The 26,480-nt window shown below is 33.8% G+C and overlaps 1 protein-coding gene across 2 annotated transcripts in view; it reads right to left on the reverse strand.

Annotated features, from left to right (window-relative positions):
• Window positions 1-26,480, reverse strand: part of LOC128990465 (mitochondrial carrier protein Rim2-like) — a 64,489-nt gene extending 38,009 nt beyond the window's left edge. Inside the window, exons 1-3 of one of the 2 annotated variants that reach the window (XM_054412835.1) lie at window positions 25,968-26,480; window positions 18,471-18,749; window positions 17,436-17,614 (exon numbers count right to left, since the gene is read on the reverse strand). In XM_054412835.1, the coding sequence (XP_054268810.1) occupies window positions 17,436-17,614; window positions 18,471-18,749; window positions 25,968-26,014 (505 nt within the window). In that variant the 5' untranslated portion in view covers window positions 26,015-26,480. The remainder of the gene's footprint in view (window positions 1-17,435; window positions 17,615-18,470; window positions 18,750-25,967) is intronic. The other variant, XM_054412834.1, reaches the window with a different exon arrangement.

Raw genomic sequence — 26,480 nt, forward strand, 5'->3', positions numbered from 1 at the left:
GTATCCTACGAATAATTAGGAGTAAGAGCAACGTAGTCGATAAAATAAATATATTTAGAAGTATGTTTAACCACAGAGAAGTTCTTATGATTATTAGGGTGGAAAATGCATTATAGTCTTACCATAGACTAACCAACACAAGTAAACTTTACATCCCATTGTAAACTTTGAAGCTCGTTTTTCGTGTCTAGTTCATGTCCGGTGACACTGATCGCTAGTGTCGACAAAATTGTGTTTCTATTATTTTATAGTTAAGTTCATGATTTGTTCCTTACTGTTTGGTTATATAACTAGGGGACGTGTTATTAGTTGTGATTAGAACGTTTTATTTGGTTAAACGAGGTTTTAAATAACTGAAAACAAGAAACAATTGTAAACAAAACACGACCTCTAAAGACAGTACACCGGACAGAACTAACAATACAACTGTCTTCAGATCATCCATAAGGATGAGAAATGTACTAATATAAGGGAGTATGTTTTATATGTGGGTTTCTTACTTAAATAGTAGCTTATTGGTATGAAAAAGATAAAAATGCACATTTAATTTGGATCTATTACATGTTATGAAATATCTATTTTCGTAGTCCGCCATTTGTTTCTTTTATTCGAATAAATACCATTTTGTGAACTTCTGCAAATAAAATTTTTGAGTTCGTATTTTATATACTGGGCTTGTAGTAACCTTAAATCATAAATCATAATAAAATTTACACGTTAAACGTCATTACAGAATTACATTGTAGTGGTTATGTATTTTTAAATAGAGCTATTGAATTTAAATAAATATTTATCAATACATTATAAAGTGGTAGGCCTAATGTATTCATGGATTGCATTAAAAGTTAGTCTATGCATAAATACAACTTGTAAATTTCTTTTATCGTAGGCTATTAATGTAGTACCCGGGTCATCCCCTTAATTTTGTTGAATTAATATTAATTTTACGTCTTTCAGTAGGCTTACTTTTTAAAAGTCTGGAGTTTTTTTCCAGGCTGGTTCTATCTTATCCAAAAACAAAGCTATTGTCTATTGTGTAGCTCAGTACTGGGGAACGGTGAACCGAGCAATGGCTTGGTATAGTTTATTTCGTTTGTGAAAGCAATATAAAGGAAACCCAACACTCAAATCAGGAAAATCCGTCAATTAGTTTATTAACAATCGTAAATTAAAATAACCCTGTCACGTTTTATTATATGAATATTATATCTTCTCCTATTTTTTACTAGTGGTGCTTAGGTGTACAATCTAAAAACTGTTTTAAAACATGTAACATTATTGCTAAAAAATTCAACACATTTTAGAATTAGGCAACTATTTACTAGTAGGCCTACAATGCTTTGGTTCAAACTATTAGGCCTAGATAAAAACTTAGTCTATGTCATCATATTTGTACACGTAAGTTGGACGGTTCAACGACGAACATTTAATTTAAAATCTATGAATTAATTATAAAAGTTACGATGGTTGATGACTGTATTAATTAATGGTTTTGGTTTATTACGACATTACAATTAAATCTGTTTTCCGTGTTTAAGAACTTGCGTGTAATTCAGCTTATTTTAGTAGAGGTTTAATTATTTATTACCAATTAAACTAATTTTTGAATATTTTTCATATTCTATTATTTTCTTTTATACTGATGGCATTTATATTTAAGATCGAAATCATAAACATTTAACTGGCCATCGTACAGTTTAATAAAAAACACTTTTTCATGATTTTTTAACTGTCTTTTAATTACTTTGGGCTAGTTATCTGTTAAAAGTGGAATTGATAACAAAAAAAATAGCATTTACTGTATCTTTATAGACACTGACATTTTGAAATACGGCAGTGTACGATTATTTTGTCGTACAAGGTTGGCAACGCTCCGAGCAGTGGGCGCGGCCGGGTTAGCGACTTCCAGAGTTAGCGAATTCCGCCGCGAGACAAAATCGAGTTAGCGGGTTCCGGAGTTAGCCAATTCCTGACTGAGACGGTTAGCCAGTTCCAGAGTTAGCCAGTTCCGCCACACGACCGAGTTAGCGAGTTCCTGAGTTAGCCAATTCCTACGTCTCAATTATAGTCGCGCCCGTGTGCGGATGTAACCAACGCAACTGCAACCGTAATCGCGTCACAAAACAGTTGGTTCAACTTTAGTTGGGTTTCAGTCTTCCCGTGTGTCGACCGCCTTAGTCGACAGGTTTGCTGCGGCGGGGGTATTATCAATGCTTATAGGTACTGACATAGACTTGGCTTAATCATTCTTAATCTGGCTTAATAAAGGACTTTGACTTCTGGATGCCTCTGGATGATTCTGGAAGACTTTATGTATCTCCTTAGTTTTCTATAATCATTTATGTGACATCAAACATGATGTATTAATTTTTTTTAGTTTTCCTTTCGATTTAGCTTATATAATTCTGGCGTATTCGGCAGTAACTTTAGCTAAAAATCAGAGCACTCTTAACGGTGACTTAATTATTCAACTATGTTACTTAAATTTAATTTCAAAGTTATAACATAGGACTGGAATGTACAGTTCAATATATTTGCAGTTGCTCGTTTTGTACAACCTAAACAAGGACCTAGAAAATCATAAATTTTAAGATATATACTTAAACTGTTTTGACTGGAAGAATATGAATTAAAAAGCATGTTATAGTCTCGAGTAGGCTATGGAGTTCAAAAGTCACATAAAATGCCAATAGACAAAAACCAAGATTTTGCATGAGTTCCAAATAACGATTTTCCCCCTCATGATGCAACAGCCCTGCCATATTGAACCATAGATTAAACATACTGTACTCCAATGCAGGTTCGTCTAAGTTTTAAATTAACTCAAGTACAAGGTACTTTTTGGCCGGTATGAGCACAGTGTAGATCGATGTTTACTACTCATTACTCACAAAATGTAAAGCTATTTTAACCACATAAAAACAATCTACTTATAACTACTGCTTCTTCTCTGGTATTAAAACCAAGGTGAACCCAATACTGTAAAATATAGCCTAAAAGTAGACGGACGTGTATGACGCTAAACTAGGTTCATATACAGAGTGTTCGAAAAAGGTGGGGACATATTTTACCTAAAGAACTCCTTGGGTAAAAATAAAGAGAAAATCCGGAATAACATTTTTTTCCAAAATCGCTTCGTTAACCAGATATCCGCCGTTTTGTATTGTTAACATTTTTATTTTTCAAATTTTTCAACCGATCTTTATAAAACTTAGTACGTTGGTTAAACTCGAATTACTCGAAAATGGCTGGTTTTATGAAAAAATGCCAAGAACACTTTTATTTAGCATTTTTAATAACTTAATTTTAATTTTTAATTGCCTATTTAGGATTTTTAAACGATACCAAGTTCAAAAAGATCGAATAAGAAATAGCTTAAATATTACGATTTTTTTTGTGTAAAATTAGGCAAACCAGACTAGCTTCTGCCTTATTCTACCCCATTTTACAACAAAAAATCGTAATATTTAAGCTATTTCTTATTCGATATTTTTGAACTTGGTATCGTTTAATAGGGAATTAAAAATGCTTAATAAAAGCTTTCTTGACAGTTTTTCATAACATTAGCAGTTTTTGAGTAATTTAAGTTAAAAAAAATTAAAATGGGTGCCATTTTGAAATTTTCAGTTGAATCAAGATGAATTTTTTTTAAAACATTGGTCATTTCTACCTTAAAAGTTTTAAATGGCCGCCATTTTGAAATTTTAAGTTGAATCGAGATGAACTTTTTTTATGACACGGGTCTCATCTACCTTAACATACTTACAAAGTTTCATAAAGATCGGTGAAAATATTAAAAGATAAAAATGTTTATGTAAAAAATACAAAATGGCCGATATCTGGTTAACGAAGCGATTTTGGAAAAAATGTTATTCTTGATTTTCTCTTTATTTTGACCCAAGGAATCACTAGGTAAAATATGTCTCCACCTTTTTTGAACACCCTGTATATAGAGTAGTACGAGAAGTTGAATCGCAGTACCCAAAGTGAATGATAACATACTATAGTCCCCTTTCGCCCTATTTCGTCATTGTTTCATTCAATGGTAAGTTTGTGAGGCGCCTGGTATGGCGACAGCGAGTGTATTGCGCTCCGTCGTCTGCTATTGCATCAGCTGATTGGCAGACGACACTATCTGTACATCTGATATATAACTTTATAATGTGTCAATTTGTGGGCTGATATCTCCAGACGATCCAATTTTGCTGACTTAATGTACGCTAAAACACATTCTTTGAAAAACTTAAATGTCGCAGTGTAATTTTGATCAAGTGCTTAACGAATCTTGTCTCTTCATTTGAATTATACAATCTTTATAAAGGTTCACACACATCAGTCACAGTACAGTCACATCAGTCACAAAATTATTCTTTTATGGATTTCTATTGCGCTAGCTATTCATCAGACGCAGTTCCGTCAGTCGCTCTGCCGGCGTCCGTCAGTCAATTTTTTAATTTCTTTTCACCGATATTTTAGTAATTTTTCTGAAGCCTGACGGACGTGTTTGAGGTTAGAAAATAGTTTTTTTTTATTTAAATTATCCGTGTTTGTGTTTATATTTTCAGTAGCGTACTGTTTGTAACAATAAATAAGATGTACAATAAAAATTTGATAGAATTGTGATTAAATTAAACATTTTTGACTGTAAATAAAGTGACAGAAGACTGACTGGAACAAAATTACTGACAATTGAAGAGAAATGACGGATGCAAAATATAACTGAGACTGAACTGTGTCTGGACCGAAGTGTGTGAATCGACCTTAAAAACAACTCAAATTATAAAAAGCCGTTATGAATGTACCTATACAGTAACTGGAAGTCTGCTTTGGGTGTTTTGCTAATGCTACCCTTGTTGGGGTGTTGTGGTCTCGTGGCTACCGGTGCAAGGACGACGGGTTCGATTCCCAAAATATCCATTAGCATTTTAGGGGGTTTTAAACACTTTAAGTAGGACTTAGCAATTTTTCATAAACGCCAACCATACGCGTAGGCTCAGGGATAAAGTTTATGGTTTAAAATGTTTGATGATTGATTTTGAAAGCTGTAATTTGTAATGGTAACTATTGGTAGCACAACGTTGTTTATAACCGAACATTTTTCGACAACCTAAATATTCATACTGCAATAAATAAAATAAATAGCAACAGAAAGCATTCGTTCCTTAAACCACGTACATCCATTTTAAACTATGTATTAGCAATAAGCAATAACGATTTATAAGTTTCCTTCAACCATCAAGTCAAAGTTAACCTGTAAAGTCCATTCTCTAGTGCATTGACGTAATTAATATTCATGACTTCACTAACTGACAACCTGACATGGGGTTTATAAAAGCAAAAGCCCACTTCTTACGGGGGAGTTGCATGCACCTAGTTATGTTGTTGAATCCGAGATTCGGACCATCGAAGTATACAGGGTGAGTTTCTACTGACCGTGTTAACTTCTCCAGTGGGTTCTACTCACTAAAAGGAACAAAAAAGTTTATGGGAAGGTATGTCCGAAAATCCATATTTACCCAGATATCCGCCATTTTGTTTTTTATACAAAAATATTTTTATCTGTGAAATTTTTTATTCGATGATTATGAAACTTGGTAAACATGTTACCATACACAAGACCTATAGGCTAATAGAAAAAATAATAAAGTTGTTCCGATGGTAAATTTCAAAATGGCGGCCGTTTGAATTTTTCTAACTTAAATAACTCGAAAACGGCTAATTCTATAAAAAAATGTCAAGAATACTTTTTTTAGCATTTTTAATTTTCTATCAAACGATACCAAGATCAAAAAGATCGGACAAAAGATAACTGAAATATCACGGGTTTTGTGTAAAAATAAGGCAAAAATTAAGGGTTCCCCGACTAACTTTGCCTTATTTTTACACAAAACCCGTTATATTTCAGTTATCTTTTGTCCGATCTTTTTGATCTTGGTATTGTTTGATAGAAAATTAAAAATGCTAAAAAAAAGTATTCTTGACATTTTTTTATAGAATTAGCCGTTTTCGAGTTATTTAAGTTAGAAAAATTCAAACGGCCGCCATTTTGAAATTTACCATCGGAACAACTTTATTATTTTTTCTATTATAGGTCTTGTGTATGGTAACATGTTTACCAAGTTTCATAATCATCGAATAAAAAATTTCACAGATAAAAATATTTTTGTATAAAAAACAAAATGGCAGATATCTGGGTAAATATGAATTTTCGGACATACCTTCCCATTAACTTTTTTGTTCCTTTTAGTGAGTAGAACCCACTGGCGAAGTTAACACGGTCAGTAGAAACTCACCCTGTATAACGATTCGGACCTAGGTTCAACCATTGACTATACACCTCTACAGAGGTGTATAGTCAATGGTTCAACTAAACTCCATCGTGTACTTATCGCGCTCTTGCATCAGCATTAAATTTGTGATTTGCATTAAAATTTAATTTAATATACAAATTTGTCACTACCAGCACCTTTGATAAGCCCCTTATTCACACGACGATGAATAGGGTTACCCAAACAACCGTGGGCGTGTCTTATCGTTTATTAACTACCGGTAGATGACACGCTGGTTATCAAGACGAGTTAGTTGTTTACGTCGGGCTATCACTGATAAGCTGACAGATTAGCCGAATGATAAACAGGATGATGAATTGACCTGGAAGTAATGAATGGAGTTTACGTCAAATAAAAAGATCTATAAAACTTAAACACTTTATATCTGTTAGAAAATTATTTCAAATGTTTTAAGATTTAACTAATTCGCCGAGGACGTATCGAGATGTTAAACCGAACACATGTAATCACGCGATACCTAGTTGCCCAACAGGTTTCCCTTATTAGACCAACCACAATCACAATAGTTCAGAGACCAAGATCCAAGATCTTGAAGATACAACACGATGCTGCTTTTTAGTGTCTACTGTCCACGCAAGTGACATTTTCCATGGACGAATGTTGAACATTTGAAGGAAAAAAGGTCGAGACCCATCAAGTGTTTGGTCACGTTGGGGATCCTACCTGGCCCCTCTCTAACCAAAGTCTGATAAATCAAAGTTTATATTTATCTAGTCAAATTCTGTATCTCAACTCGAACTTAAATCCCAAGAACCTGTTTAAGTTGTGACTGTAATAAAAAACACCCGTCACTAAAAATCGCAGTGTTCCGAAATTATCAAAGTGTTATTAATACCAATACCGCAAACACGATAACGATTGTACGTGAATGACCTTCCCGATATAACTGGCCACGCTGTTGTGGCGTGGTGGCTGCTGCAGAGTTGCGTTATCAACGGTCAGACACGGGACGGAGGCGTGAGCTGATAAGAGTTCAGGGGTGTTGACGTCACAAGCCGGGTCAAACAACTGATTTATTGGATAGCCTAAACCCTGAGCTTACGTTAGAAATAACGCCCATACAAGCCATTGCAGGTCAAACTATTCCTCGAACACTTGACGAGGAAAACAATACTCAAGTGTCGCTGTCAAACTACCTTGATTGATCGTGAAAATCTAAGTGTTTACGGTCAAAGTGCAATGTAAATCAGAGTTCGTCATGTTAGGTGAGGTACCGAATAATAAAAGGGGATAATCTATGTTTATTGCTACTGTTAGGCTTTACGAGTGCCTACGTAGTTCTCCAGTGCAGAGGAAATTATCCTTTCTATACATATATTTTGTTTTCTATACGTAAGATGGGCTCCACGACGGGTCACGGTATCAACTAAAGCCCAGTAATACGATTTAACTCAATTCTCCATTACAAAAGCCCTGCGCTCTCTCAGTCAGAACCAAAAGAAATCTGCATTTGATTTACAACCCTACGAGAACCTTAACACTGAGGATTTCCAAACTAGGCATACCGTACTTCAAAGTAAAAGAAAAATACCATACAAGTAACTATTTTATGACGCCATAGAGAAGGCAATTTCGACCAGCTTCTAACTCAAAGGGCCAAAAAGTGTTTACCAATTTATTTACAACACTAGAACGTAAACAGCGGAGAATTTCCGTTATAAAAGCGTCATATAGTTGTTTGTGCCGCACATCATAAAGTGGACAATAGGACAGTGGACGGGGTCAGTGAGTCGGTCAGACACGCTATTTCTGTTTAGAGGTGTTTGCATTGAGCAACAACCCCCCACTACTTGTGCGCGCCTATAAATAAACAGCTGATAGACACAGATGCATCCCAAACACCTGTGTATCTCGGATGTGTATCAAGTAATAGAAATTTCGTATGACTTTATAGAGGATTTTTTTTTTCACGGAGAAAGTTATTGTCTGATATCTATGTATTTTTTTTTACTTTCTCCCCCTATACAAAGTAACTTAATATGGAGAAAGTATTCATTTATTCGAAATTCTCAAATATGCGTTTTGGGTGGATATCTGTTTTGGGTCCCACTGTACCCAAAAAGAGTGGTTTTCAAAGTGATGTGTATGTGTGTTTACAGAGCTAAAAATTACACTTGTGATCCGATTTTGATTACATTTCGTACATACGTGGGTCCTAAACCATAAAATCCCCAGGAATTCTTTTTATTATTTTATAATTTTGATTTTGAATGATGATTTTCACACAAAAACCCATAAAATAACGAAAAAATCCAATTTGTACCAAAACGGTGTGAACGATTTTGATTAAAAAACTCCCATTGCTGTAAAAATTACGGTACCACATTTATTGCAGCTTTTAAAAATATTTTCCCTAAGATATCAGTTACTCCCTTCTCACCACCTACTTACCTATGATAAAGGTTGTTGACAAGCTAATGGGAGAAAGTAAGTGTCAGATTGCTGATGCTGTTTAATTTATTTTCTGATTGGTGAGCTCACAATTTAAAGTATACTCCGAAACACCGGGTAACGGAATAATATAATAGCTAAAACCTATTGGCGACTGGCTGGATTTGAAGCCGTGCCACCCCCACCAGGGTAGAAGTGCTCTTGCCATCTCGAGTTAAAACCTGTACACAAATTTTTTACTGTGTTTCTGATTTAACTTTAAAACTAAATACAAATCACACAGATAATGTGATAATGTGCTCCCCAAAACAGCAGATTTGGGGAGTCAAACTTTTAAAAACGTTTAGAAGGCAGCTAAAGGATACAATTGTGCACACATATATTCCCTTGTATATTTATGAATTTACTTATGGAATGTAGGTTTCTGCACCGTAAAACTTACCCTAATTTACGGGAACAAGTTGTGGACACAAATCATATCAACACGGTTTAAGAATTTATAATAGGATGAGTAGAATACAATACAATGTCTACTTGCAACATCTATACTTGATATAAGCTATAGTACTCGCTCAATCCTAAACATGGCATATGGTTTACATAACAATGTTCTATAAATAGTCATTTTATATTACCAATGATTTTTAGCGAATTTCCCATATAGGGAATAAGCTATTACCGTAGTACTCATGGTAAGACCTGGACCCGGGAACGATTTTTTTTTTCTTTTTGAGGACCCTAGAGGCCAAAATCACCATCCGTTCAAATTAATTTATATATATATATATGTGTCCGTAAGCGCGATAACTCGAGCAAAAATGATCCGATTTTGATGAGATTTGCTACAAACGTGTAAACCTACGTTTATTCGAACGAGTTCGCGAACCAGCATGATCGGACCATGGGAACGGGGGTTTATGGGGGCTTTTATGGGGTAAAAATGGGTTTTTCCCATTTTTGACCCAAAAAACATAAAATTTTGCAATTTCTTTCTAAACTATTTTGTAGAGCTTAAAAAAACAAATAATTTAGTATATTGAAGCGTTATAATACGCCTAATGGCTACGGAGAAAATTCCAAAAAATTTTAAATTTAAAATTTCCATGTTATTCTTATGGAGAATAAGTAAACTGTTGTAGTTTGCTTGTTTATTAACATATTTTGCCCAAATTTGGACAATTTTTTTATTTCTTACCAACTATTAACATTTTACATAAAAAACACTTTTACCCTCCCTGTTGCAGCAAACCTAAGTATGTTTTAAACTGATTCTATTTAAATAGGGAATAAATGTGATATTTTTAAGGATACATTTTAGAGTAAATCCATTCAGGGAAATGGAAATTCGCTTAGTTTGCAGGATTGCTGTGGCGGAGGTATTTTAATATACCAAGGAGTTTGATTTACGTTTACACAAGGATTATTGGACTTGGTATCAGAGAAAGTCGCCTACCTCAATATCAGAGGACGTTGACACTAGCGTACTACGCACTTGTGCTACTTAGGAGCCAACTTGCTTGGTTGACACAAAAATTCATAAAACCAAAACGTGAATTCAGCTGATTGAAAACCAAAGAGGCCTCTTCTGTACACATGCCAAACAGTATTAACATTCATCACTATGTAACAAATTCGTCAAGCAAAGTGATACACAGCTATTGCCTAACCAAGAGGAGCTGCCAAGCAACAAGGTTCTAGAACACTCAATGACTTCAGACAGCATACATTACAGTCAGAACTGTGACTAAGTGATTATTTTTTGCCATCCTTCAGCAAAACCACTCTTCAGAATATGTGTTTTGAGGAGCGAAAACCACTGTTCAATATATGTGATTTGAGGCTATATTGGTTTATGTCTAGGAAAAAGAATCAAATATAGTCGAGAGCACCGGCTGTCCATTTTCAAAAATTGTAAACTTTTCTGCTGCTGATTTTACTGAAGAAATAGTTCCGATTGGAATGCAATCATTTCATAATGAAAATTTGTTTTTTTCTTTTAAAACAAAGTAAAATGTTTGTATAACTAAATGTTATGTATGTATGTTTGTGAGTGGTTTTATAAATTAGCCACTGTAATTTATAAAGTTGCATTAAAACATGCAATGAATAGTTCAGTAATTCGACCTAAAATTTCATATTGTGTTATATTTCTCATGTATCAACACTTCTGTATATAGCAAACAAGACTATAGTAATTTGGGAGCCAACTTATAAATGGAATTTTCTGGAGTAAGCGCATAACATTTCAATATAGGTATTACATTTTTTTTAAATTTACACTCTTTATAATGGTAAAAAAATGTATGTTTTAAGGAAAAAACCCAATATTTACCCATACAACCCCCATCAAAACCTGTTTCTATAGTCCGACCCTGCTGATTTGCTAACACGTTAGAATAAGTATAGGTTTACACGTTTGTACCAAATATCATCAAAATCTTATCGTTTAGGTAAATTTTCCAAATAGGAAATTATCTATTATTATAGTAATAAGCGGATACTCTTAATGAAGAATCTAGTTTAATCTTTACAACATTAACTCGTCAAGTCCTACCGTATGTCTTATGGTAAGATATAGACCCAGGGCTGATTTACTTTTTCGTTTTGATGTCCCAAGAGGCAAAAAAAATCCGTTCAAATTCATATAAAATATTGACACATTTATATATATATACGTGTGTGTGTGTCCATTTGCACAATAACACCAGCAAAAATCATCCGATTTAGATTAAATTTGGTACAAACGTGTAAACGTGTTTAAACGCCTGTTCGAACGAGTTTGCAAACCAGAATGATCGGACTATGTAAACGGAAATTATGGGGGGTTTTCAAGGAGGCATTTTAGTTAAAGTGCTAAGTCATGGATTTTTATTCTCCGTTGTTGTGTATTATATATACAAAACTATACATATGTATTTGAATTTCATAGAGAATTTTTTGGATAAAATTAAGGAAATAACAGTGCTTACAAGATAACTTCAAAATTATTAGGGGGGAATAATCAGTCCCTGGTATAGGTATTGATTACCATGAGGTAATAGCTTATCTTAACTTACTAATATTATAAATGTGAAAGTTTGTGTGTTTGTTTGTTTGTTTGTGTGTTTGAAGTTCAATCACGCATAAACCACTGGACGGATTGGGCTGAAATTTGGCATGATGATAGCTTACATTCCCGATTAACATATAGGCATATTCTTATCTCAAAAATCCTTTCGGGCTCCGCCCCAGTGGCTCTGTACATTTTCCCTACATTATGCGTTTCTAGGTTTTTCAAATCACGGAAACGGTTAATGAGCTTTTTCCCCATGTTAACCTTATGAGTATTCATATTTAAAGGGAATTAAAGAATTTAGTCAGCTGTTTCAACTAAAAAAGTTGGTTCTATGATATGGAAAAGCATTAAGAAGTTATAAGATTTACCAACAGGGTGCAGCACTATATTTTTTTGCATTCATGAAAACAGCTAATTTGAACTAAGCAGCAACAAAAAACTGTGATTCGCAATGAGAACTGTCAAAGTAGGATTGTTTACAGTTATGTTTATGTTTTTCATTTCAAGGATAATTTGTGATATTTTGCGAATTGTTGATAATTTATTTTTCTCTATTGTTTAGGTGAAGTGGTACAACATTATGGCTATGGTAGATGTGTAATACTATAGAATACTGTAAATTTATAAAAGAAAATTTTATCAAACTGTGTCCTCCCTTATTGTTTCCCATATGGGAAGGTTACTAAAAATATACAAATAACGTTATAGACTCCACCTAAATATTTTTGCCAAGAAGTTAAACAAAACTGCCTCAGCCTCACAACGATCTACGAAAACAGTCGTTTTTGCTTCAGTAAGATGAAAAATAATTTGTTTGCCTTGTAGCTATTAGTAGAGAAAGGCCATTAAAGGAAATTTCCCATCACCTCAAAAGCTCATCCATTATTACACTTCAGTGAATTGCTGCAGTTTTGTTTACCTACAGTTAGCACTATGAGTTTAACTATGGGTCTAACCAATGCTAATTTTCCCATAGGTTTGTGGTCAGTTAAATTTCAAGAATTCCGTCTCTATTGATTATTCTGTTACAAAATATTTCCAGTAAAATGACTTCAAAGATACATTATATACACTATCTAATTGTCGTATGTTTCAACATTTGTTTGCCAATGTTAATCTGATTGCTAGAGAATAGTCATTAGTCTAATCTGAGTAGGTATAGGCCTATAATACAGGTTAGCAAGTAGGTAACAAGTCCTTATTTCCTTTAACATTTAAGGAGGAAGTTATCCACGGTTCTCACCTAAAGAATTCTTCGGCTTAGAAATTAAAAATTAATTTTTCCCTACTTTATGCGTTTCTAGGTTTTTCAAATCACGGAAACGGTTGATGAGCTTTTTCCCCAATTGTATGAGTGAAATCTGCTACTATCACGGGTAAAATATAACATACAATGATAACTATGCAGTGTATCTTATTTATGAAAATTTCTGTTGATTTGACGTTGTATGTATACCGGTAAACAAAAAATGACAACGGTAATTTTTAGAGTAACATTTTTTTTTAAGTAGACATACGTAGAATATTAATGTAGTAACATAGCATCACGATTGGAGTTGGCTGTGACACTTTGTGATACTCGTAAAGAACAATCATTCACGATATCTTCGTACGCCAACTTGGCACAAAGAATAAACGTGCTACTAAGTAGATTGGCCAACTATCACGTGATCTACCTGGCGCCAACGATAAGTTAGACTTTGACAGGTGAATGTAGACATAGTAGCGTTACAAATACTGTAGATAGAACAATAAAGCTCCTGTAACAAATCTGTTGTGTTCTACACTGACAGTTATGTGCTACAAGAGTGTGTTGAACTAGAATTATGTTTCTATGGTAACAAATTTCATTTTTTTATTTTTTTTTATTCTAATTTTTTTAAAAAAATAAACAAAAAATATTTTTTTTTTATTTTTGTAATTTTTACTATTGATTCTATGGTGATAATTCTAGTTCCACATATTTGTAGTGATGTAAGGTACACTTGGTAAAAATTTCATCAAGATATCTTTATTACTTCTTGAGAAAAATGTACCTTTATCATTAAAAAAGCAAGTTTTCGGAAAATCGCGACCAAAGATGACATAAAGCCTTACTAGGTCTACTCACTATGCTCAGAAAATTTGGTGCTTTACTTTGTTTTTTTTTCTAGTTTTGGGAGGTGAGACCTATTAATATATATGTATTTTCTTTTTCAGGATAAAACAAAGAATCTAAAACTAAAATATTTTTTTTTTTAATTTAAAAATTTTCGGTTCAGCTCCCTTTAATAAATAAGAGAAATTTATCTAATAAAAATACCCTTACTTAAAAATTTAGGAGCAAAACCTGCTTTTACGCCTTTATGATATTTTAGCTGCTAGTCAAACCTTGTCGTAAGTAACAGCAGTGCTGGCTAATAATTGTTTTACAAACACCAAACCAATTCGAGCTACTCATATTTCAAGACGTAATAAAATTAGATTTCCCAAAAAACTCTTTATATCCAACACATTCAACATTCAAAATTTGTCACCATATTTTTATCAAACTTTATTTTTTACACTCCCCAAAAATTAGGTTAGAAAATTCAGTTTTAAAAAAAGGTTATTCTATCAAGATATAAATAACAGAATATTGTTTGAATCTTTTTACACTTTATTTACATATTTATTTACTAAATCCAGGTCAAACCCTGTTTTACATTAGTCCAAGATATTGAATAGAGGAACACTGTAAACTAACAACTTTTACAAATAAGGTTCATGATTTTGTTAAATTATATATCAAGCGATGGATCAAATTGGTTTTGAAGAAAAAGAAGGGCTGACAGGAGCAGTTGGGGTTGGGATTTCAGAAGGGGAGGGGAGGGATGAAAGGTGGAATACGTGACCAAATTGGCATAGACAGTTAATCTCCCAGGACAAAAAAAAATTACTTTATTGTTTTACTCAAACTAATAACAATATCATAGTATGCAAAAATTAATTTTGAGTAATGAATCACTTTTGATTTGCATACAATTAAGTTTTATTTCATTTTTATTTTTTTATAAACAAACTCGGTGAAGTTTTTGTACATTTTGAGTAAGGAATTGGCCCAAACTGGTACATTGTTATAAGTTTAGGCCAAAGAAAAAAAACTTTCTTTGATGATGAACCTTTTTATCCCTTTGTATTTTGATAGTGTTAAAACAAAGTTCACTTAAAAGAACGTCATTTGATACCTTGTATCATAATATGAGTGGTTTATTTTTTTGTTTAACCTATTGACATGAAACTTAAGAGTCCTAGTTATTTTGACAGCCGAGTAAAAACACACACTGAAGGACTGACTATAAACACTCATTGTGCTACTTGATGGATAAGATCTGTATTCTCAAATACTTAATCATATGAACACTTGGGTAAACAATTCACAAGATGGATCAAGCAGATTAAATCAAATAAACATAATATACCAAGATAATCAAATCAAATACTTAAACGTTATAGAGTGCTAAAAACTGTTTTCTATAGACGTACAAAATCACTCAAATAACGTAAGACTTTGGCAAACCGTATCTACTGCAACAGATGTTATTATGGTCTAAGGTGAACAAGGACCAAAGCAGGTCAGGGATTATGTACAGGAATGGCATAGCAAACTGTACTTTTGCTTGTACAACCAAACACATGTTACTACATATATTAGGCTATGTATATATTTAAATGCGTTGTGACTAAAGGTGTAAATGGACATTCAATCAGATTATCCTGGACATCAAAACACACTTTAGTGTTTATTTTTATAAATGAGTGAATGGTGAGTATATAATTAAATGAAGGACTTTTCAGGTTCCTTTGTTGCTGACTCAGATCAGCTGTTTTTTCAATTGGAATTATTAAAATGATCAAGTACATACCATTGACTGAATAGTGCTAGTACATTTTGTAAAATCCGAAGCCTGTTTTTTATGTGTCTAGTTCATGTTGCTAACATTGATAATGTAATGTTGACTATGTTTCTTTTATATTTTAGGGTAATTTTTTTGATCTTTGCTAAAATAAGATTAGTTTTTATACATCAAAAATCCCCGCCACAGCAAGACTGCAGACTAAGCGAATTTCCAATTGCCTGATTTGATTTTCTCTTAAATCTATTTAAGTAACATTAGGTTTAACGAGTACCTAGGTTTGGAGCTACAAGAGGGTAATAAAGTGGGTTTTTCTTTTTAAATATTAATAGCTTAGTATAAAATAAATAAATTTTCCAAGTTTGTTCAGAATCTATCCATAAACAAAACAAGCAAACTACAACACAATATACTTATTCTCCATAAGAATAACATTTGAGCATTTTATATTTACATGTAACCTACAAAAACACTTAAAATAAACTAAATTATTTTTTTTAAAGCTCTACATAATGGTTTGGAAAGCAATGCAAAACTTTACATTTTGAGGGTCAAAAATGGGAAAAACCAATTTTTACCCCATAAATCCCCATTCCCATAGTCCAATCATGCTGGTTTGGTTAACAAGCTCTTTCAAATTTATCCCACCTTCAAGCCATGTTTCATCTTATCTGCAATTATATCTATAGGATATGGTTTGATCACAATAGTCACAAACTTTCTCAATATTATCGCTACTTTAAAAACAGCTAGCCTAGCTTTGTGACTATTGTGCTGCTTACACATTTTAAGCTAAGATGAGTGTTGATTGGAGTGAGATGGATGTTCTTTGTAGATTTGTTACTAGCCAAAATCATCTGCTTCTTTATTCAAGACCATTCAATAATAACAAACCAATTATCAAGCAACAACAGCTCAACCCAGTTTCGAACCATCAAAAAGCTATACTGTCTTTTCTCAGAATCAAACCGGAGACCCTATGATTGTCAGCACTTTAACCACTCAGCCCCCTGCCATTTGTTCCCATCCATAGGTGAATATCAGCTTGCAGATCAATTATGAGATTGAGAATGTTTAATGGTTGTCATATTTTATTATTATTCACTACAATATTATACAAAACATAAGGTTATTATAGGCTTATAGTCATTATGTTGTTTTTGACAGACTTAGATGTGTTTGTTTCCAGTGTGCTAGCGCAGTTGTCAAAGGGAGGAATTTCAATTCTTTAATAACAATGTATCTTATTAAGATGATCATGGGACCTCCTAATTCTTTCTTCTGTATTTTGGATGAAGTTGTTGTACTGTTGACAACTATCCCCAAGTGCTCAAGAATCCAATGAGTAAAATCAGTGAAAATCTTTTTTTTCTGGCAGGACCAAACATTTATGAACTCCAGAGGTGAGCCATCAAAAACAGTCCTTACAAATCTTCATTGTCCCCACATAAAAAGCACTCTAATGGAATTTGAACAATACTGTTTACAAACAAGTATAAACAAATTTTTCCTACAGGATGTAATCTTGATCAGTGTACTGTTTTGTGATGATAATTTTCCGTTCTAGGTACATAGCAGAAAAAGGTTTTCTTAAAAAAAATTTCTTGCTGTAAAAGCATATTCTTGGTAGCACTAGCAGCCAAAGTTCTCAGAAGATGTCTCAAAATTCATCACTGGTATCCAGATTTAGCAGGAAAATCTGTAACAATAACGGACAACTCACACACACAAATCATCACACTGAAGTTAAAGTATTCGACTTACCTGCACAAGAGGCTGAGAGTATATGAACTATAGCTGTGTCGGGAGCGATTACAGAGTTGAGGAAACTTTTGGCCTGGGAATACGCACAGAAGTAAATGGCTCTGGAAGGGGCCACCCCGACTAGATTGGGTCCCAGCCCCTTGAATAAGGCCTTGGTGCCTTCATAGTGCACAATATGCCTGAATGGATAAAAAAAACTATAGTTAGTAAATAGATAGTGTTGATAAATATATTGTATTAGTAGTTTTTGAAGAAATAAGGAGAAAGGTGATGAGGGTTGAGAAGTATGGAAAAACAATTTAATGGTGATTGGAATAAATTAAATGTTCTTAAACCAACCTTTGGTGGTGGAAGAAGTGGTAACCTAGCCACTATCTGAGCTAAAATAGCCTTGTAACATGTCATATACTAGGCCAATAGTTAGGTCTACGTATGGGGTGTATGTTTAGGAAATATAATAAACCAGAAAATAAGTTGGAAAATAAGATTTTCAAGAGCTAAAAGAGTTAAAAAAGGAAGGATGGAAGGATCAATGAAGGGAGCAGAAGAGGGGGAGTAGTAAAGCAAGACTGAGATGTGAGACAAAAGACTTGGAAAATGGAATTATTCATGATGACAGAATAGTGAAGACAGATAGGAAACTGTGGAGGCATAGGAATAGATTGCTGCGCTGTTGATGCTCAAACCCCCCGAAATAATGGAAGAGGGCATTTTCGGATGTAAAGAAGATGGTGCAAAATATTTTTTAAGTAAGCTACCTAATCTAGTCTATGTGGAGTAACTGATCACACTAATTACCGTACCATTCTCTTCTATGAGTAGGCCTAAATAATATATTTAGGCTTACTGGTATTAAAATGTAATTATTTGTTGTATGGTTGTTCGAAACAACTACGAACTAGGCAAATATTATTAGTAGGGAATCATGTATAGCCTTCCTAACAACCCCAACTTAGGCTTAAGATCAACTTAGGCCTACTTAAAAGCTATTTTCACTAACCAAGTTATTTATTAAGTTAATAAAAATTCTCTCACCTTAGACACTGAATGAGGCCCATTGACTTCTGAGGTGGCGGCATCCCCTCATATTGAGAGATGGCCAGGAACTGTGTTGCATGGCGTGAAGTTACTGTGTTTATCCTCCGCCTCTGCGACGACATGATAGTTTTACACGTCCCTTGGCTGTTGCCTTCCATGGAGGCGATCTTGGGCACTTGCACATTGTGAATGTGGAAACCAGACGAAGACGATTGTAATCTTGTCTTTACTACTTCTAGCGGGCACGTCACAATTGCTCCCATCGTACCAGCCACCCTAGCCCACAACACCTCATTAGTGAAATTGTTACATAAAAATTGTTTTATCTACCAATTTATTCGCTATTAATTACATGAGGTGTTTTTATTGGTTAGGACGTTCGCTACTGCAATAGTACATAATTTTTCATTCATATGGACCAGCGACGCACATATGCGACAGCTGGTTTCTATCCATAGACTTCACAGTCACATTAAAATAGACTGACGTCGCATATTTGCGTCGGTGTTCCAATGTTATTAAAACGCTTATATCTTTGTAACAGTTTATTTGAAGGCACTTAATTATCTGCAGTGGTCTACAGGAATGTCTGACGCACAACTGGGTCGCTCGGTCAGTTGATATGATGATTGGTGACGTCATGATAGTTGGAAAAACTGTTCTTTACTTTGCTGCATCATTGTATGTATGTATGCTGTATGTATGCTGCATTATCCCATTTAGCTTTTATATTTAGGCTATTCAATTATAAACTGTTCTTAAAAAATCTGTTCATTTTACTTACTTTCACCTAAAAACATAAACAAAAATGAACTGTCGCATATATGTGCGCATATATTCTTATGCTATAGACCGGGTGTCGCAAATATGCGACATTACAAAACATTAATAAAAATATAAAACAAGAATCTAAAATACGCTAGGCATATTTTTGTCATAATTGTTTTGGAGTGGTGGTGCTACCGATCAACATGTCCAAGGTGTCGTTAAAAAGGTCTTAGCATGTAGTTTTGCCATCAAACAAAATAACATTGGAATTACATCAGGGCTCTGCCCCAGTGGCCTTCAAAGTTCCCATGTTATTCTCAGGGAGAAAATGTTTGTTTACATTTGAACAGATGAATACTTTGAATTTGACACTAATATTTGAAACAGCTGGTTATACTAAAATTTTACACAAAATTTTACCAAAAAAAAGTTCGATATAATGGAGACTAAGACGTTGACCAGGACGACCCTTAGGAGGAGGCCGACGAAATTTAACTGGTAGACACGAACAAAATACAAATAATACTATTGTCGTTGATAGCCGAATACAGCAAGCACCCTTCCATGTTGGGTTTAAATGTGCAGTCCAACAGCCGCCTGAAGATTTTACATTTAATTTAGGACTGTTGGATAATCACTGCATAAGCTGTCTTGATTTTGGAAGACAAGAAGACGGGTAGGACTACATCGGAAACAGAAGAGAGGAGATATTAGATGAGTGGCAAATGCCTTGAGGCAGAGTGTTTTATGTTAACCTTTTAAAGGTAAACGCTCTGATATATACCTAACATCAGAAAGAGACTGGATCAAGATTGGGAGATGGGCCATTATGAAACGCAGTTATTCGTTTTAAAATAACGCCTGTAGGCCTAATACTTAGCAAGCGCTCGAATTCGAGCAACAGGTACACTAGTATAATATTATTTACAAGATTGCAGAGTATTACAAAGTAAATAATCACTGTTTAACAGGTTTTTGCCCGTGATCTGCGTGTACTGTTAACCAAGTGACAGCCAGTCTATGAGTAAGATAAAAAAATTTTATACCTCGGTCCGTGGCAATGATTGCGGAATCGCTCGGTAGCGAACGTGTTAGGTACCAGTACATAATATGTGGCTGGATAAAATAATCGGATCCGACTAAGTTATTTAGAAGGCCTCTCATCTCTAGTCATAGGAACTGGTACCGTAGGCCTAGTTTTGAGTAATATTACCACTCTAGAGTGGCTAGACCAGTTGGCAGGATTTATTTGCTATCAATGTACATCGTAATTCCCCATATTCATTTATTTAAACTATAAAATATTCAGTTAAAATAAAAGTGATATTTTGCCTACATCAGCGCATCCAAACGTAACCACAACTAAACACACACCAACAACTTTTTAGATTTCATAAAATAATAATTAGTCTAATTGCAGTATCCTAGGTCAATGATGACGTTGTGTTCAATCTATGTCATTCATCTGTATATCTTTGGATAAAACCCGTCTGAGGTTGTGGTGGTAATTTAAAATCGTATTCCCGAGGGTTCTTGATCTCAGAACTCAAACATTGATTGTAAACAAAAAGCTACCAAAATGAATTAAAACATGTAAAAATTTTGACTTTTCTACCCTTTCCTCAAAAAATTGAGCAGTAAAATAATTTGCATATCCTTTTTTTAAGACTCGTGTACAGAGCCTCGACTTGTATTACATCGATGGTGTTATTTATCTCGGTGGTGTACTAATCTTACTTATAATCAATGACAAAATCAGAGTGAATAAAATAACCTCATAATTCTATAGAGTAGGGTAGAAGGGGGGAATTGGGTACTAGGTTTTGTAAAATGTACTTTGTAGGCTAAAACAAATTGAATCACTTTACAACTTTCATGCCTTCATTTAAAGGCTTCCAATAGACATCTTTTCACTTATTTTCTGACCTGCAAGTTGTTTTGTTCTATTAAAAAAAAATATATATATTTTTCATACCCAATTACCCCAAAGGGGGGAATTGGGTACACTTATTATACATTAAAATGACCTATTAAAAATTCTGGGAAAATGGGTGTTATTAAGAAAACACAAATAGCCTTTAAGCATTTTAAGACTAGTTTTAGTCTCTTATCATTATTTTTGACAATCTTATATAGCGTTAAAGTTAATTTTTGAAAACTTTATAGTTTTTCGAAGATATTTATTTGTAATACTGTAAATCCTTATAACCTAAGGTTATAAAAATTGTATTAATTATGGCTTCTTAGACATACTTAGACATATAAAACAAGTTGGATTATTCTAACTTATTAAAAAAAAGTTATAAGAAGACAAAACTTTGAAAAAAGTGGCCATTTCTGCGCTTTTGAACAAAGTTAAACTGTTAATCACCAGACAAACTTAAATAAATGAATCCTTTTTATAAGTTACTGTAGGCTACTTGTTCAAAGTCCATAAAAATATGGTTTTTGCTTCAAAACTAATTCCAAACCTAATTTGTTAAATAGTTTTTGACTGTCTTATGGTCTCCTGCCTCTAAGCCGATGTGACGGGGGAATTGGGTACTAAGCCATAATTTCTTTAATATTCAATGCACAGAAGTCAAACCAACCTAAAGCAATTCTTAACTACCCCCTAAAAGCATATTCTAACTAAAAAAACCGATGTATTGTTATCAGGCAAAAAAAATATAGTAGGCTACCCATTTTCCCATGAGGGGGCAATTGGGTACTAACATTATCAACCCCTAAAAAATACACTTAAAAGTCAATTTAAAAATTCCTAAACATCAGAAAATTACTATTAGTATGTATACTTTGCTCTTATGAGATAAAAGTAAATAGGGTAGAAGGGGGGAATTGGGTATTAGGGGTAATTGGGTATGAACTTTTTTGAAATTTAAAAAAAAATACATGCATTGAGGCCTTATATTAGAAAGAATTAAAAAATCTGTAGTGATAGCTAGTTATGTTTCATAAACCTCAAATTTACTTTAGGTTGTTATTAAAAACTTTTAAGGCTTTTATTAAGGCTTTTATTGAAACGAGTTAAAAAATAATTTGTTCACCCCTTACGTTTTTCAATTTTTAAAGTGCCTATCAAACTTGGCCCGAGTAGGCCTAACCTTTGAAACACTATAAAAATTTCAGTTACTGCAAAATAGGCCTACTTTATTTTATATTTAACCAGCTGTTAGTTAAAACAAATTATATTGCACCAAAACAAATCAAAGATTGCTTTACAAAATAATTTGAACATCCTAGTATTTTACTATAAATTAATCTGTCCTAACCGAAGAATTGAACGTATCAATGATCAGCATCACACATAGTAGGCCTATAAATAAGTCAACCCTTAGTTGGCCCTATGTCTTTTCATTTTTATTCAAATGCTGAATTTGTGTCACAAACGCTGAATGTTCACAGCTGTTATGTTAAGCAAATTAAATCATACCAAAAGCTAGTTTAGAATGTTAGAGTCGGCTGCTAGACTTTTTGAAAATTAAAACTTAATTTCTAAAATAGGCCTACTGGGGCCCAAAACTAAAATTATGGCTTCGACATTCCCTAGTTCTCAAAATTATCTTTCTTTCAACACAAAAATCATGAAAATCCGTCAAGCGGTTGATTCAGAATCGTAAAATAAAAAAACCCTGTTACGTTTTAATATTAGGGGAGAGTGGTAGGGCCTACAAGGTGGGACATGATATATAGTGTGGGACATTCCATATAACTTTTTTTTCTTCAAAGCTATGTGACCAGTTTCCCTCCTAAAGTGTTGTGTCAAGGCTAACAGTGTGTTTTAAGTTAGTTCTGAAGTTTCAGTCATGTTGGAAAGTACTGAATGACAGTCTGCTACAACTATAGTCTCAAAAGTTACATTTTTGAGGTAAGCAATCATCATTTTCTTATGAAATTAGTTTGATAAACAGGTTATAATATGATATGCCTAACATTGAAAAACCTTCTTTGTTCAATAGAAGGAGGTCAGGGATGTCTGAGCTGCACTGTTTGGAGTAAAACTTAAAAACAATATAACCCTACATGTGGTACAAGTTGGGATGGTTATTTGTGGTATATAGTGGGACAATGTTAAATAAGGTGGTACAAAGTGGGAAATCGGTACATAGTGGGACAAGCAATGATAATTGATTTATTATACTATTATAGCAATTCATAATAGGCTATAAATACAAGCATACCCATATAAATATAGGTATGACATGCCTCATCTGCTTGGTAGGTTACCTAGAATAGGACCTAGGTCTGTTAAATAAAAAAACCCTTAACTTACTTTTCACGGTAAACCCTAACGCGGTTTACCCAGAAACACCACTGCTGTCATAATTTTGTGTTAGGCCTTCATAAAAATACACTTAGGCCTTTTTAAACTGTTTAATACTTATATTTTCAATTAAACAATTTCTTTCTAGGCTACTTTTTTACCTACTTATAACATAAATACAGTTTTAGCGGGGTCGGTTTTATGCCAAAGTAGACCTACATTTAACTCTTAAAATATAGACATATTCATTCATATCATAGTTAGCCTATTAATTAAAGAACATTATACGGTAGTGGAATTTTACAAAAAAAATATTTTTTCAGGTCCATAATGCCGAAGATTTGCCGCAAGAAGTTTTAGGAGCATGCAGAAGATGGAGCAATTTCAAGCCTTATAGCCTAGTTTGATTACTAACTATGTAGGCCTACTATAGTTATAATAGACTAAGTAAAACCCAACAATGCTTCCCTGTTACAGGTAATCTCTTCATCAATCTCTTCAACTCTCTACCAGATCAAGTGAAATCACTTCCAAATTCAAAATTTAAAATCATTCTGAAGAAGTGGCTATTGGCAAACCCTTTGTATAAGTTAGAAGAATTTTTTGTTGCTATGAAGCATGGCCCATTTATTGTAGGTACCTTAGAATAGGAATCTGAAAGGTATAGGCCTACTATATTTATTTATTTTGCTTGCTTGTGCACCTGCATGGTTTTTGCTGATTTTATAGTTTTTAGTTTATTGCAGCTTTCTGTATTGTTTATTTTGGCTGTTTTTTGACAATGCCTATTGTATTATTGTACATACTGAATGGCTAAATAAATCATTTATCATTTACATTACTATAAGTTTTTACAAGTCACATATCAATAAATTTTTTAATTTGTCTGAAACTGTCTTATTTATGTAGGGACCTCCTATGCATAACAGGATGTCCCATGTGGGTTACATTTATTGTCCCACTTTGCACCATATGCTGTCCCACTTTGTACCATATTGCTGTCCCACCTTGTACCAGAGTCGGTAGGTACATGTTGGGACAAGTGGTATAAAGCGGGAGAAAAGGTTTTTGGCCTTTTAAATATAAGTTAATAATTTTGAAAAAAATATCATTAAAAGTGTTTTAAAAGTGCTTTATTAGCGAATTTCCCTATAGGGAAGTAGCTATTAGCGAATTTCCCTATAGGGAAGTAGCTGTTACCGTAGGTGGCACGGTAAGACCTAGACCCGGGACCGATTTACTTTTTCATTTTGATGTCCCCAGAGGCCAAAAACACCATTCGTTCAAATTTTTATATATGTATATATATATATATAATATAGACTCACTTTTGACCCTCAAAACACAAAATTTCCCGATTTCTCTTTAGACCTTTTTAAAGAGCTTAAAAAAACAAATAATTTAGTATATAAAAGTATTTTTGTTCGATTATTAGTAACGGAGAAAATTAAAAAAATTGTAAATTTAAAATTCCCATGTTATTCTTATGGAGAATAATGTATTGTCAAATGTTGTAGTTTGCTTGTTTATGGATACATTTTGATCAAACTTGGCAAATTTATTTATTTTGTACTAAGCTATCAATATTTTACTCAAAAACACACTTTATTAGTTTCCTTGTAGCAGCAAACCTAGGTACTCGTTAAACCTAATGTTATTAAAATATATTTAACTGAAAATCAATTCAGACAAATGGAAATTCGCTTAGTCGGCAGGTTTGCTGCGGCGGGGGAATTTTTGTGTAAAGGTTGTTCTTCTAAGTCAACTAATATTGAAGAAAAAAATGTTTTAAGTAATATTTTCGTCCCAGTATGTACCACTCTCCCTAATAGGTTAATTGTTGCCAGGCTGTAGCTTAGAATACAAGCTTTATTTTGGTGTAGGTTGGTACTAAAAATCCCATCTCTGGCAATTCTTTAGTCCTGGATTTTCTCTATCCGAGCCATATTACAATGACACTACTTCTTGATCCAGGCAGTGCTGCTACCTTTGGGTGTTTCAGTGAACTATGTCCACATTCAGGGTACCGTAGGTAAGTTAACAAAGAACTTAAGTTAATTGCCACTGCCCTTTTGTGATTAGTTTTAACTTAGTGAGATATTTGAATGCCAATTGCGATCGCTGATTCATTAACGCACCATGGCCCTGCCTGGGCATCGTTGCAGTTTTGGAGCGCCTACTTAAAGTTTTTCGGCAGTGAACATGTTAAATAACTTAGGCCTATTCTAGTTAAGGCCTAATTTATGTCCATTCGCATGGTTTTTTCGAGGTTCAAATACATTAGCCTATGTAAGTAAGGCCCTATCCGTAACTAAAAAGATAGGCCTACCTAACAATTCCATAAAAAGACCCTAACAAATAGAAAACGAATGGGTAGGGTAGAGTGGGGGAATTGGGACCAAGGGGTAATTGGGAGCTATTTTTTAAATTTTGTATTTACTTAGGTAAAAGTCAACACTTACCCTCCTGCCACAAGATGGATCATCGTGTCCCTTGGAGATTGGGCCATTTTACCAATTTCACTTTACACTCACTTCACTAACTTAATTTACATTTCAAACGCCAATATTAAAAACAGGAATTTCACCTTCCCTTGGCTGTTAATAAGTTAAAGTTTGTTTATATACAAATCAATAGCCAAAACTACTTTGGGTCTAGTCTAGTGTTCTAATTTAGATTTGAAATACGGTATTTCAAATACCAAACAGACGATTGTTCCAGACAGGAGATCCAAATATGCTAGGCTAGGCCTAAGCTATGTCAATTCACTGAAATTGTTAACAACTCAACAAGAACGAACTAACTTAAACACAAAGTTAGAGTTAAACGAACGACCAAATTTCGCAAACGATATGCTCATTGATCATTCAAGGTTCGGCAAACTGAAACTGAACTAGTGAGTTACTGAATTGGTTTTCTACAACTACAACGCAATAACATAAACACAAACACTGGACCGGCGCAAACAACCACTC

The sequence above is a fragment of the Macrosteles quadrilineatus genome, unplaced genomic scaffold, assembly GCF_028750875.1.
Source record: "Macrosteles quadrilineatus isolate MER2022 unplaced genomic scaffold, UCM_ALF_1.0 Scaffold_3__2_contigs__length_128488019, whole genome shotgun sequence".
In the NCBI taxonomy this organism is placed as follows: Eukaryota; Metazoa; Arthropoda; class Insecta; order Hemiptera; family Cicadellidae; genus Macrosteles; species Macrosteles quadrilineatus.